A 13,313-nucleotide genomic window follows, 5' to 3' on the forward strand; every position below is an offset into this window, starting at 1 on the left:
ATTACAATACTAAGTATAATTCTGGGTTTTTCTTGAACTGAAAGTAAACAACAAAACTTTAGTACCACCTTTCTCGTTTTTATTATCCTCTTCCTTAAAAGAAAATATATCAAGTAACTATTTTCCATTACGTCTGATTATCCTTTATCTTGTTTTAAAATTTATTTACAAGTCTCAAACTGAGTAACAAAATTATATTTCTCAAGCCACAGTATTTTACTTCTCTACAAAAAAAAACTTCATGATTTTTTTTGTTGGTTGTGCCCATCATCAAATTTTCACATCAAGGTAGGGTGAAAAATTGCCAAAGAAGGCATGAATGAAGATTTTGATATATGTTCAAATATAGCAATTTTGTTATTTAATTACAAGATATTTGGGATACACCTATAAATATATATGTATTATATACCTGGGTTAAAAGTATTTTTCCTAGGGTTGACTTTAAGCCCTCAGGGCCTATCCACAGGCTTAAAAAAACAATATAAAAAAGGGAACAAAAGAAAACGGAGTGGGGTATCTATCAAAGGCTGGGCCACTACCCAATAAAAGTTGGTCCTGACAATTTAAGACAGGTTGCCACTAGGCCTCATCTCAGCCGTTGGATTTTACAAGATTATGTGGCAGTTTGCTAGCCGGACACTAGGCAATAATAGAGAGCAACATAAATATAAACAAAAATCATCCAAATAATGGAGATTTAAATAAAGTGATGGTATTTTGATTTAAATAAAAAGGCATGCTATTGCACTATGTGTAATATGATTATGAAATTTTACATTGAAGCCCTAGATATAATGTTGCATATTTTCCTGAAATATAGGTTTAGGTGTATGTAGATATTATACATGATAACTAGAAGATATGAAAATATTTTTAAAATCCTTTGAGGTTGCACTGTATTGAATGATTGAGAAATCAACAACAACACTATTCAAATAATGCATATGGTGAATTTTAAGGTTTTTGCTATTTTTTCTGTTAATTGATGAGGGGTTTGTGTTGGACTTGTTTGTCAAAGTGCCTTAAAGAAGTCATGATGTGTCATAATGTGAATAGCAATAGGAATTTTTCTTGTATTTATTTAAATAATGACTCTGGAACAGTAAAACCAGGCACTTGAAATTCATTAATAATCATAATAAACTGAATCGTCAGAAAATTAATTTTTACTTCTCTTTCCTCTGAATTTTCATGTGGTTTGAATTAAATGTCTGAATTTAACTTATTGCATTTATCCAATCACAATATATCAATCCAAATTTTCTCTGAATTTCAAAAAATGTAAATATATTTTTATTCGTCCATACAGGTTTATAAAATTTTTACGTCCAGCCATTATATTAGCCCCTGGACTTTGTTTGAATAATAGCATTAAAAATTATACATTTGGAGGTTATTAATCTTCAAAATCATCAGCATAACCCACTAATAGAGAATAAAGGTGCATCAGTTAGTATATAGCCATCTCAACTTCACCATGGATATTCCTTCAGGTAATGCAAAATGCTAAAACAAGAAACAAAATAAAAAAAGAAGATAATGCTTCAAAAATGTTTTCTTTATTTCGTATTTGGCAAAGATATTTTCCCTAGGTTACACTTGGATCTTTATCTTGTATTGACAGATTTACCTTATCTGGCATATAACAAGGGTTGGTCTTGAAGTATTGATACAGTCTGAAAATATTTCACACTTAAGAGCATAACTTTACCATTGCTAAGATTTTTAAAAATATACTTAAGTGATTTTGGTGTTTTGTTTTATGGACTCTAACACCATAAAATCACATGATAAAATTGTCAGTGACTTTAGGAGCAGAGCAGAGACAACATAACAAAATGATAACATATAAAGCAATGAAACGAAGGTTCCAATCTGACTCTAGAGTACGAAGTCAAACTCAGATTGAGTTTTTATATCATCATTTTTATATGCATGGTCTGTAGCAATGCAGTAGTCTCCATTAAGTGAAGTATCAATTTGGAATGTGGAGTGCTAGGGTTTAAAGCAAGTTTGTGAATCAGTAGATGGAAAGGTTTAAACCTGTGTGTGGTAGTATTAATAACTTTAACTACATGATAATACCATATTTTGATGTATTAATTGTGTGAGATTCAATCAAGTGGGAGTAAACTAGTTTTCAAAATGAATAAATTGATTTTTATAGTGATTCTAGCACAAGATACTAAGTTTTCAGTTTTTATTTCTTGAAACCATCAAAACCAAGAGAAAGCAGCATAAACACCATTGCCTGCATGGTTTCTCTAGTAATACCTTGGTCTAAGATCTAAACCTTTGCGAATCCAAAAATGGAGAAAAAATATTAAAATTATCACTTAGTTTACGATCATAACATAGATATTAAAAAAAAGAACTCTATTTTTTCACTATGTGATTCTTGAAAAAAATGTTGGGTAAGTGGCTGATGGGATGAAATGTTTGTTCGTTTTGATTAAGGTGAAATGAGGGTATAAGTGTGATATAACTAAGTTTTCAAATGCAATTTTGACCTCTAATAATTCATTAGTAATTAAAATGAAGGCTTTAGTACTTAAAATGTAAATAAAATCATAACATCTAAACCTTTGCAGATAAAATCTGCTGAAAAAGGTGAAAGGCATAGTCATCCAAATTTTTGAAAGAAAAATATACAATTGTTTACCATCCATAAACTACAAACAAAACTTCCTGAAAAGGTGGAAAGCACAATCATCTCAGGATGAATCACTCCAAGAAAATAATATCAGCAAGTAAAAACCCGAAAAAACTAATAAAAAATGGTACACAAAAGAAACGTGAAGTTTACCTTTCTAAAAAGTGGCTCATTAAAATATAAGCAACAGATGTTGTCTAGATCTTGATCAGCGTACTGTCAAGAACCTTCAGATCTTCAAACTCCACTCCGTGGGCGATCCCAGTATCAACAAAACACAACTAATTAAAAAGCAAAAATATTAATATATAATTGGGTTCACATCATAGCCATATTTCAGTCTCAAAGCTCTAAATCTACCTGATATTGAGACTTCTTCAGAGTGTGAACACCCCTCTTAATAAGTGGTTGCCATCCTTTTTTCTCTATAAGTGATTTTTCTAGAGCAATCGTACTCTGTAAGAATGCATTGTTAAGCATAGATGAGTATTCGAGATATAGGGAAGCTTCGGATGACTATATTTAGATAATTTGAACAAATACTACCATGAAAAATCGAAGGATAGAACAATAATTTCACAAATAAAGCATTTTGAAACGGAAAAAAGTGGGATCAAACCGCAGACCTAAGGTATAAATGGGCCAACAAAAGATAGATAAGGATCAAGGAATAAAGAACTTCAGATGCATCTAATTCGACCCTACTGGCTGGGAATTGAGTATGCAAGGGGGACTGAGTTAATAAAGAAATTTAGATATCCCAGAAAGGGTTTTACAAAGAGTTAAGATTCAAAAATATTGGATTATGATACATTTTTTTCAAGAACATATCATAAGAGGTTCAAGAGGAACTATACCACTTGGAAACACGTGCAGATAAGCTTGTGTAGTCTTTGAGCTTTCGGGAAATAGGATTTTGAGGTAAGAAAAACAATAACCTACTTTTCCCAATCTTTTAATCAAAAAAAAGATCCGACATACATCATATTCCCTTCCTTTTAGAAGAGTTGGACAGATTGACCGTTGGAGGAATATGACCGTTGGAACCAACGGTCATATTTCACTATGGTCGGGCCCATTTATATAACATGGGCCCATGATACATGAACTTATTGGGCTATATGATCTAACAGCTTGCACAAGTGGGGATCCTATAAATAAAACTCGGACGGAAGAAGGGGGCCATATATCTTTTTCAAGAAGTTGTCAGAGGCGATCCAGCGTGATGGAGCAGACGCAACTGGGAGGGAGATCTTGATAGGATTCTCCCTAGGGAACAAAATTACTAGTATAGGCAACCCCTCAAGAATCAAGATCTGAATTTTTTTTTTTTTTTGAAAAGTAGTATCTGAATACTGATGTGTCGAAATTACACCAGGTCAACTTGTTCAGATCACGAGGGCGGAAGTATCTTCCGCCATTGACCAAGAAGCAGGAGCTTCCCTTCTGAGAATCAAGATCTGGATCTCTGCTTCTGTTTCCTCCGCCTCTTAATTTATAGCCTCCATTCCCGCCATTCATTGATTTGAATTCACAGGTGTGATCTCTGCTGCACATTTAGCCGGACCTCTTCTCCTATTGTGAGATCACTCGAGTGAATTCAAAGCAATGAATAGCGGGAATGGAGGCTACAAATAAAGAGGTGGAGGGAACAGAAGCAGAGATCCAGATCTTGATTCTTAGATGGGGAGCTGCTGCTTCTTGGTCAACAGCAGGAGATACTTCCGTCCTCGTGAGCCGAACGAGTTGACCTGCTCTAATTTCCACATGTTAATATTCAGATCTTGATTCTTGAGACGTTGCCTATATTATTAATTCTGGTGGATCACTCATTCTAAATGACGTACAGGAAAGATTCCTTAGAGGACCGTAACAGATCTCCTGAGGGAGATCTTAATTCTATGTTGTTTCTCGTTCTACATTCATGACTTGTACAAGTTTTTTTTTTGAAAGATGATTTAAGTCTGTCACCTGACAAAATGGTAACCACCCACAGGTGCATTTGAAGAGCCCTAAAGCTCTACTCATACATGGTCCACCCTTATCTTTTTACACCTCGCGGTAAGCATGATGTCATGAGGCCCTCGACCTTGTGGATGAGCCTGTCCTTTGGAAACTTTGCACCCCCTAAATATTGCCTCATTACGGCATGGCCATATTATCCACAACACTGTCATCTCTCAGCCCCCCTCTTCCCTCTTCCTAGGACACCTCTCCACATGAACTCCCAGAAGACCACATCCAATGTCGCATTCACCGCCAGCTGCGGTTGGATGGCCCAAATCGAGCAGGCAAAGGGGCATTCGAAGAATAAATGGTTGCAGTCTCCATCGCCTATTGTGCATAAAGTGCATGCTGCAGCCTCTAGCGCAGTAAGATCCATCCAAAGATCTTAACCTTCCAGGGAACCTTTAGGCGCCAAATGGCCAGACATGCCTGGGTAGTTGATTGGCCCTCACTTCCCTGACGGATCATTCTGTAGGATTTTGGAAAAGGAAGCGCTGGTCCAAACCCATCCGTCTTGTTCTTAATGGCTTGGACGGCACTGAATCAAGGCTTGTTGTATGCCAAAGAAATCTGTCACCCTCTGGTCTGACAGGGCAACATCTACCCCCAGATTCCATGTGTTGTCCGAGCACTTCCCCACAGTATCATCAGGACATTAGGCAAGCGCAAATAGCCAAGGGAATGCCTCCCTCAAAGGGCCACCCAACGACCACTAATTAGTCCAAAAGCAAAATAGGGAGACATCTTCTAATCGAGCGGAGAAGAAGTCTCTAACTTGAGGGAAAATCTGTCTACGGCCCTGCCAGAAAGGCAATGTCCCTCTACCTGGGGCCACTTTCTCATCCCAATTTGAACCCCGACCATAGCTAACTCATAGAATTTGGATGACTATGTCCTGCTGAGGGTGCATGAGCGTTTTCACCCACTAGGCAACTTGTACAACTTACATTTTCAATTCTACTTAATATCCGAAGATAGCATTGCCCGATTAGGAAGGTTTTCCCAATATCTAAATTCCACAAGATTCTTGATACAATTTAATCATATCAGAATACCATTTGATGGGAAATGTTTCTAGAGTAACTATGGGCAGAGTATAAAGAAAAATGTAGATAAAGAAAGAGGAAGAGAAGAGGACAGAGAGTTTTCTTGAAGGTAGTTGCCGCAGCAACTGGCTAGAGGGTGGGAGAGTCCCGATTCAGAAGGAGGGTTACCGATCAGGTAACACTAGTTCAAGTTTTCTTTCCATCTTCTTGTTTTTTCTTTGTGAGCCCCGCTGCAGTACTTCTCCAACTCTATCGTACATTGGCTTTCGTATTCTTGGAAACATTGTTTGTTCACGTGACAACTCTACATTGCTATCTACTCTATCTAGAATGGAGGAGGCATAACACAGACATTGCAGTAAGTGGGGACTAATGTTTTCCCTCTTCCTTAATCTCTCTCTCTCTCTCCCATTCAAATATTGACGACAACACACAATGGAATATCAGTACTAAGTCAAAGGAAGGGGATAACAAGGCAGATAATATGAGAAAATAGGCGGAAATGATTGAAAAAATCATAAATCAGTTGAAATTTAATAATCTTGGTGCTTGATGATTTCAGGTACAGAACCATGAGTTCCTCACTATGCTCAAAAAGAATTCACGTGATGAATTTAAAGGAAGTTAAGTCATGAAGACTATAAGTGGTGTTCGAAAAAACCTGAAGAGTAAAACCTATAGACAGTAGTTGAAGATTTGGAGCATACAACTGTGAGTTTAATGGTAAAAGTTAATGAAAAACTACATGTTTTCTTTAAAATTACCAATTAGAAAGAGACCTTTGATAGAAAAGCAGTTCATAAGTCACATGAGTCAAAAGTCAAGTTCCACATTTCTTAGTGTTTAGTAACTCAGCATGTGATTGCTAAATCTAAAATCTCACGGCTATTATCAACAGTGCTAATCGTATTTTCCTTGTCTAATCACCAAATAATTATATGAAAATAATAGTAGCATGCCTGACTCGGATCTAGGACAAGGAGACTGTATGCATCTGGAAACCCTTGTTTTCCCTTCTTCATCTGAATCCCAACAATAGTCCTCGAATGACCACTGTGCTGAAAGTAAAGAGGCCTGCCCTGAGACACCCACAAAACAAAACATAAAATCATAATTTATTCATAGAATATTCCACAATAAGTGTGGAGAGAATTCAAAGGTTTTTATTAAGTCACTTGAATTGATTAAAAACTCCAGAATCCAAGAATTAATATTTTTTTTTCTTTACTCAGAATAAATAGTCACCTAGAATAATACACTGATCAAATAACAAATTCAAACGTTCTCAATTAACTTAATTAATTTAATATATTAAAAAATAAAATATCCCATAACAATCAACCAAATCAATGATCTACCCACATCTTCTCACTGATGGTGACTCGATGAGAAGATCCATCAGAAACTCCAGATCGAAAATAGTTCCAAACCCAATCTGCAAAGGTCCTGGCACCGCCTTGAACAGTGCCTGTAAATTTGTCACAGCCTGAAACATTGGAAGCCTGAGCCATATCATCCTTTGCGACAGCATGGAGCAGAAATTTATCCATAGGCCCAAAGGATTTTTTTTCTTTAATCTTGGCCTTCTTGCCCGGGTGAAGGCATAGCAGAGATGATCCTGACGATTGGATCGAGCCATCGAAGTCGATTATCTTTGCTCGAAGACCAAAAGATCGGAAAAGTGTGGCACATTCAGTAGCACCTATCCACTCCTTCGAGCCGTAAATCTTGTGATTGAATGATTTTGCTCCAGGGGCATCAAAACCTCTTTCCCAAGCAAGCTCAAGCCATTGCTGCAAGGACGGAATATCAGGAACAAATTCTGAGCCGCCGAATAGAACCTCCTTTGCTTCTTGTCTTTCCATCAACAAATGAGAACTCAGCATCTGAATATTCCTCCAGCCGCAGCCCCATCCAGAATCTTCAGATTCTATACTCTGAAAATGATCCACGTGTCCAGATATTATGCTTTTGGTGTCATTGTTTTCCATCTCCAAGCATATTCCCAGCAAATTCATCAACCCAGCGTCAATTCTATGAAATGAGGCTCTTTTCTGGGAGTTTAATATGCGACAAAGCGAGAACTTGTCCAGTCCCCTTCTATGCTTCCCTGCGATGCTAGACTCTGAAGAGACCTTGGAATAATCTCCAATGGAGTCGCCAAGATCCACGGTTTGATCCTGAATATGGATAATTTTAGTGTCAAAGTAAAAAAAGGGACACGATTTGATGTTTTCTAATGAATATGAAATTTATGTTTCCTCCAGAATATTTGTAACACTTGCCAGATAACACGAGAAAGAACCACAGAATGCCTCTAGCAGACTACCCACAAAATACAGACAAGATAATAAAAAAACTCATTTATTTTGGTTTTGTAGAAATTGAACAAAGAAGACAAAGGCAAGCAGGCAATTTGTCAGTATTCAAACAGAGCATCAACCACGATTGAGATCCACAGTTAAAAAAACATATATTTTTAAATACCCAATAGATCATATTTTTGGATTTGCGAAATGCAGAGTAAGGACCCCTTTATTTTGTCGAAACATAGATAAAAATCAGACTAAGGCCAAAGAAAGCAACCCAATTAGAATGTTGCCCATTTTTTGTTATAAACATTTATTTCTGTATTTTGGTTGTATACCTCTATGGACAAGCGTGAAGTACTTTGCCTGAATTCACAAGCAGGCAATTTGTCAGTATTCAAACAGAGCATCAACCACGATTGAGATCCACAGTTAAAAAAACATATATTTTTAAATACCCAATAGATCATATTTTTGGATTTGCGAAATGCAGAGTAAGGACCCCTTTATTTTGTCGAAACATAGATAAAAATCAGACTAAGGCCAAAGAAAGCAACCCAATTAGAATGTTGCCCATTTTTTGTTATAAACATTTATTTCTGTATTTTGGTTGTATACCTCTACGGACAAGCGTGAAGTACTTTGCCTGAATTCACAAGGTAACCATATGAACTTAAAAGGAAGTATGATACAATAGGATGAACAATGAACAGTTTGAAAAACGATTTGCAGAGAGTTCAGATCACTCGAGAACCAAGAAGAAAAAAAATTAAGGATGATAATTGTGGTTTATTGAGATGTGATATTATTTGTACCACGAGAATCGGTGGACTAGTAGGGGCTAAGGCGAGTTGATGGGCAAGATTCATGTCTCTTTGAAGCTCCTCCTCCTCCAGGTGATTGTTAGCATGCCTGTAAATCTCAAAAAATAAGGCAATACAACTAAAAAATATCAAACTAAGGAACATAATCTAAAACCAGGAATTCATTAACTAAAGCATTGATGGAAAACATAATTGGAAAAATAAATTAAACATTGGAATCAGATTTGGAAAAGATTACCGTTCTAACTCATCCGCTGGAAGACATAATTGGCAAAAAGGGCAAGACAAAGACATCTGCGTTGATGCTGACACAGTGAAAATCAAATTTGTTAGAGTAGATAATGAAAAAAATATATTTTTTCTAGAAAAAAAAAGTTTGATGCGAGCAGCAACAAAACTGTTGCAACTTCCTCGTGCCTAATAATCTAATATCTCAAAGAAATTATCGGCCTCAAGCTTTTTTTATTTTTCACAGAAAAAAATTTTGAAGTTCTGTTGAGGTTTTGAGGTTCTTAATCTCCAAAAAAATGAGACCAAGTATGGTTTACGCCATGAAATTTAGGAAGATAAACCGTGAGCAAGATGAATAAAAATAAGATGCACAACACGCTGTAAAAAACCCTGAAAGAACCAATCTTCCGAGTATTTAGGGCAGCGTGTTTACCTAGAGAGGCGGGCATTTGATTATGGAGAATCCGGGGGCAAATTTGAATAAAAATGATGAAGGTAAGAACGATCCAGCGAATCAAATTTACCGCGATAAATGGCAGAAAAAGGATGAATTTTGGCGATTCCCCAGTTCGCTCTTCAGCAATCGCAGCAATCTCTCCAGGCCAACTTGGTTCAGAACTGCATCAATTTGAGGCAATCTGTTCCATATTTGTGCTATTTAAGAAGAAAAACTGTCTTCAAAATATATTTCAATTTCTTTTTGTAATAAAGTATGAACTTCTAGGCTCTTGCTTCCTATAACATATCTATTCCACTTTTAATTGCCTTTTACCAAATTGTTTAAAAATACACCAGGGCTCGCATTTTAACAGAAATTGATAAATTTGCTAGATTACAATCCCAATCATAGATCTCTCTGTTCATTATGATTGATGTTTGGACTTTGGCAGATATGTCTGGCAAAACAAGTAGAACCATTTTACTATTTTACTATTTCTATCTTTTTGATTTAGTCCTCATCTATCTTTCGTGACTAAAGTTAGAGATAGTGAAATGATGCTAATTATGTATATTTATGAGGACGTCGTCCGACGGTTACTGAGACGATGCTCTGATACCACTATGACTATTTCTATCTTTTTGATTTAGTCCTTATCTATCTTTCGTGACTAAAGTTAGAGATAGTGAAATGATGCTAATTATCTATATTTACGAGGATGTCGTCCGACGGGTACTGAGACGATGCTCTGATACCGATATGATGTCGGACGTCGCCGATGACGTTGTTCGATGCGTACCGAGACGATGTTCTGATACCAAGATGATGTCGGACGTCATCAGTGACGTCGTACAACAGTAAATCCCTAAGGGAGTGTAACTAAGTGAATGTGATTCCACAATTCGCGAAGCGAATCCAGCGTGCACGAGATGGGTAAACAAGTTGACCGCAGGCTAGAAGACCGTTCAGCGGCACGTTGCAGGTTCGCGAGAACATGCGCAAGCAGCTCGGCGGCCTTGTTGTCGTCACACACACACCTACGGTAGACCGCACGAACACCAATAGGGCCGGCGCGAACGCGATGCTTAGGGCGGTATGCGCTAGGGTGTGGCCGAGGGAAGGGGAGGTGCAGCAGGCTGAGGACCGGCGACGGTGGTCCACATGGTGGCAGTGCTGTGGTGCCGACCTCCCCTTTATCTTCCCTCCTTCTCTTCTCCTTTCTCTCTGCTCTCCTTCTTCCCCTCTTCTTCTTCCGTGAGACCAAGTCTTGAACGTTACTTAGGGCTCCATCGTGCCCCCTCATATAGGGGCATGATGGCCATTACTAAGGACAGGGGAGCCTTTGGTAAGGGCCCAAGTGCCCTTACCAGGGGGTGGTGACGTAGGATGACTAAGGAAAAAGGGCGACTGAGGAGATGGATGGATGACGACGGGTAAAGGGTAATAGACGGGTTTGTAGGGAGGGATAAAATAGCCACAGAAATACACGCGGTTGGATGCGGACTTTAAAACCAATGAAAAACTGGTGGTGCAGCTCCGACCCTTGTCGAGGGCGGGAGTACTGTCTTCACCCACCGCGACGATGCCTAAGCACCGAAATCAATATCCAAATTTGCGTCACGAATGAACACTCGAAAGAGAGAGAGGAAGTGGGAAATTCAAACCAAATCTAATTCTGATGGCGGTGGAAACTTCTCGAGAAAATACTGGACGGAGAACACTTTCGACACCAAAGAGTTCAGGTGTACCTCGGCACCGTAGTGCGTGAAGAGGTTGTGGGGAATTCAGATAGTGACGAGGCTGGGCGAATCCGGGCGTTGAGAGGCCGACTGGACGAGGAAGATTCTGGGCGTTCCGGGCGTTGAACGGCCCTGGTAGTGAGTAGATGTCGTTGTCGCAGAGTCAGGCGTAGGCGACTACCCGCGCGCGCGGAGCAGCTCGCTCGGGCGCTGAGCGCGCAGAGCGCACAGAGCGCCAGCGTGCGCGCAGAGGGCGCGCAGCGCACCCGGAGCGCCGCCGTGCGTGCGGCGTGCGCGGAGGGGAGCGCGCGTAGCACGCGCAGCTCGAAGCGTCGGACGGCATCGACGACGACCGGCGGCCTAGGGCGCTTTGGGTGGCGGCCAAGGACTGCCTTGGGCAGCAGCGTGGGGTGGCCTTGGGCTGCCTTGGGCGGCAGCCTGGGGCAGCCTGGGGAAGCCTGGGGCAGCGGCCTTAGGCTGCCTTAGGCGGCAGCCTGGGGTGGCCTGGGGCGGTCTGGGCGGCCCTGGCTGGGACGGCCTAGGCGGCCCTGGCTGGGGCGGCCTTGTTGGGGCGGCCTAGGCTGCTCGTGGGCGGCCTTGGGCGGCCCTGGCTGGGGCGGCCTGGGCGGTCTTGGGCGACCCTGTTGGGGCGGCCTAGGGCTGCTCGTGGGCGGCCCTGGTAGGGGCAGCCTGGGGCGGCCTTGGGCGGCCCTGGCTGGGGAGGCCTGGGGGGCCTTGGGCGGCCTTGTTGGGCCGGCCTATGGCAGCTCGTGGGCGGCCCTGGCAAGGGCAGCCTGGGCGGCCTAGGGACGGCAGGTCTGAGAGAGAAAGAGAGAGAGAGAGAGATGAGATGAGGAAGAGGAAGAGATGGCCGGCGACGATGACCCGCGACGCGAGGGGGTTGTTGTGGCGACAGCGACGGAGGCGGCAGGGTAGGGTTGAAGAAGGGATAGGGAGGCTTGGGCAGTCCTCCAAGAAGAGTTAAACAAAAACTCGATTCTTGAATTATGACTGCCTAATGTTTCTTGAAAACAATGGCCTATATATAGGCCTTGGAGGAAAGAGAAAATGACGAGAAATTAGAGACAAGAAAGCAAAAACGTGCGCCGTGTCACGCCAAAGGGCAGTTGTGGATCTGCCTCTAGCATCGTGTCATGACGTGCGTAGGGACGTGTGCGGGTGGAGATGTGCTTGTCAACGGCTGTGGCGTGTTGACTTTGGTGTTGACTTCAGTTGACTGTGGCGGGTTCACTTCGGTTGACTTTGTCGTTGGGTCCATAGCAGGTATGTTGACTCCGGTTGACCGTGACGACGCGTACGACGGTGATGTGTTGGCGTCCTCGCCATCAGGTGGTGTTCTACCGTAGGCATGATCTGCCATCCTCGTCATCAACAGCCCCGCCAGTTTGCGTCCAGCCTGACCGGCACGCCAATGCTCAAGTGAAGATACCCCGGGTAAAGCACGTCTGCATTTTCACTGTTTTGATTTTTGTCAGTACGTGCTCGTTCGGTTTATCGTGTTTGCATGTTCATGTTCGTCGTGTCATGTTCGTGTATGTCATTTAGTCCTAATCTATCTTTCTTGTCACCTGTTAGAGATAGTGAAATGATGTTAATTATGATTCTCTAACTTTTTTTTGACACATGTTAGAGATAGTGAAGTGATGATAATTATGATTCTCTGACAATTTTTTTTGACACATGCGAGAGATAGTGAAATGATGCTAATTATAATTCTTTTCAGGGATATGTTTACATTACTTCGTAACCCGCTCACTCGCCCCTTCGGAGATAGTGAAATGATCTCCGATCGGGAAACCGTATCCAAGCTCCGTGGCTAGTCTGCGCTCTTTAGTGAAATACTAATGAACTCACTCTATGGTAGATTTGGTATGAATCCTCAAAGTACTGTCACGGAAATATGCAATCAAAAACAATACGAGGAATTGATAATGAAAGACACATTTCAATCTGCAGAGAAACTTACCGATCATTACTATATTGTGAATTCCATTACCAATTGTTACTCTCTAAACGACGATGACTGGAAAGCTCCTAAGAT

The 13,313-nt window shown here is 40.7% G+C and overlaps 1 protein-coding gene across 3 annotated transcripts; it reads right to left on the minus strand.

Moving 5' to 3' along the window:
• Window positions 1–2,619: 2,619 nt before the first annotated feature.
• Window positions 2,620–9,739, minus strand: LOC144716540 (Peptidase C78, ubiquitin fold modifier-specific peptidase 1/ 2). Of its 3 annotated transcripts, XM_078591683.1 has the most exons (8): window positions 9,598–9,739; window positions 9,081–9,147; window positions 8,834–8,930; window positions 7,072–7,889; window positions 6,669–6,783; window positions 3,017–3,112; window positions 2,810–2,937; window positions 2,620–2,691 (listed from the first exon to the last, which is right to left on the minus strand). In XM_078591683.1, exons 2-7 carry the CDS (start codon window positions 9,134–9,136, stop codon window positions 2,854–2,856), a joined length of 1,266 nt encoding a protein of 421 aa, XP_078447809.1. In that variant the 5' UTR covers window positions 9,137–9,147; window positions 9,598–9,739; the 3' UTR covers window positions 2,620–2,691; window positions 2,810–2,853. The 3 variants fall into 3 exon arrangements, 2 of the variants coding, with proteins under 2 accessions (XP_078447809.1, XP_078447808.1); XM_078591682.1 differs by having other exon boundaries at window positions 2,620–2,937; XR_013584921.1 differs by lacking the exons at window positions 2,620–2,691; window positions 2,810–2,937 and having other exon boundaries at window positions 6,669–6,788.
• Window positions 9,740–13,313: the final 3,574 nt, after the last annotated feature.

This window comes from Wolffia australiana, chromosome 2, assembly GCF_029677425.1.
Source record: "Wolffia australiana isolate 7733 chromosome 2, ASM2967742v1".
In the NCBI taxonomy this organism is placed as follows: Eukaryota; Viridiplantae; Streptophyta; class Magnoliopsida; order Alismatales; family Araceae; genus Wolffia; species Wolffia australiana.

Coding starts and splice junctions, on each gene's coding strand:
- LOC144716540 (XM_078591683.1), bottom strand. CDS start 9,136: ATGTCTTTGTCTTGCCCTTTTTGCCAATTATGTCTTCCAGCGGATGAG. Junction 8,931..9,080: donor CCAGCGGATGAGTTAGAACG/GTAATCTTTTCC, acceptor TGAGATTTACAG/GCATGCTAACAATCACCTGG. Junction 3,113..6,668: donor TTGTCCTAGATCCGAGTCAG/GCATGCTACTAT, acceptor GCATTCTTACAG/AGTACGATTGCTCTAGAAAA.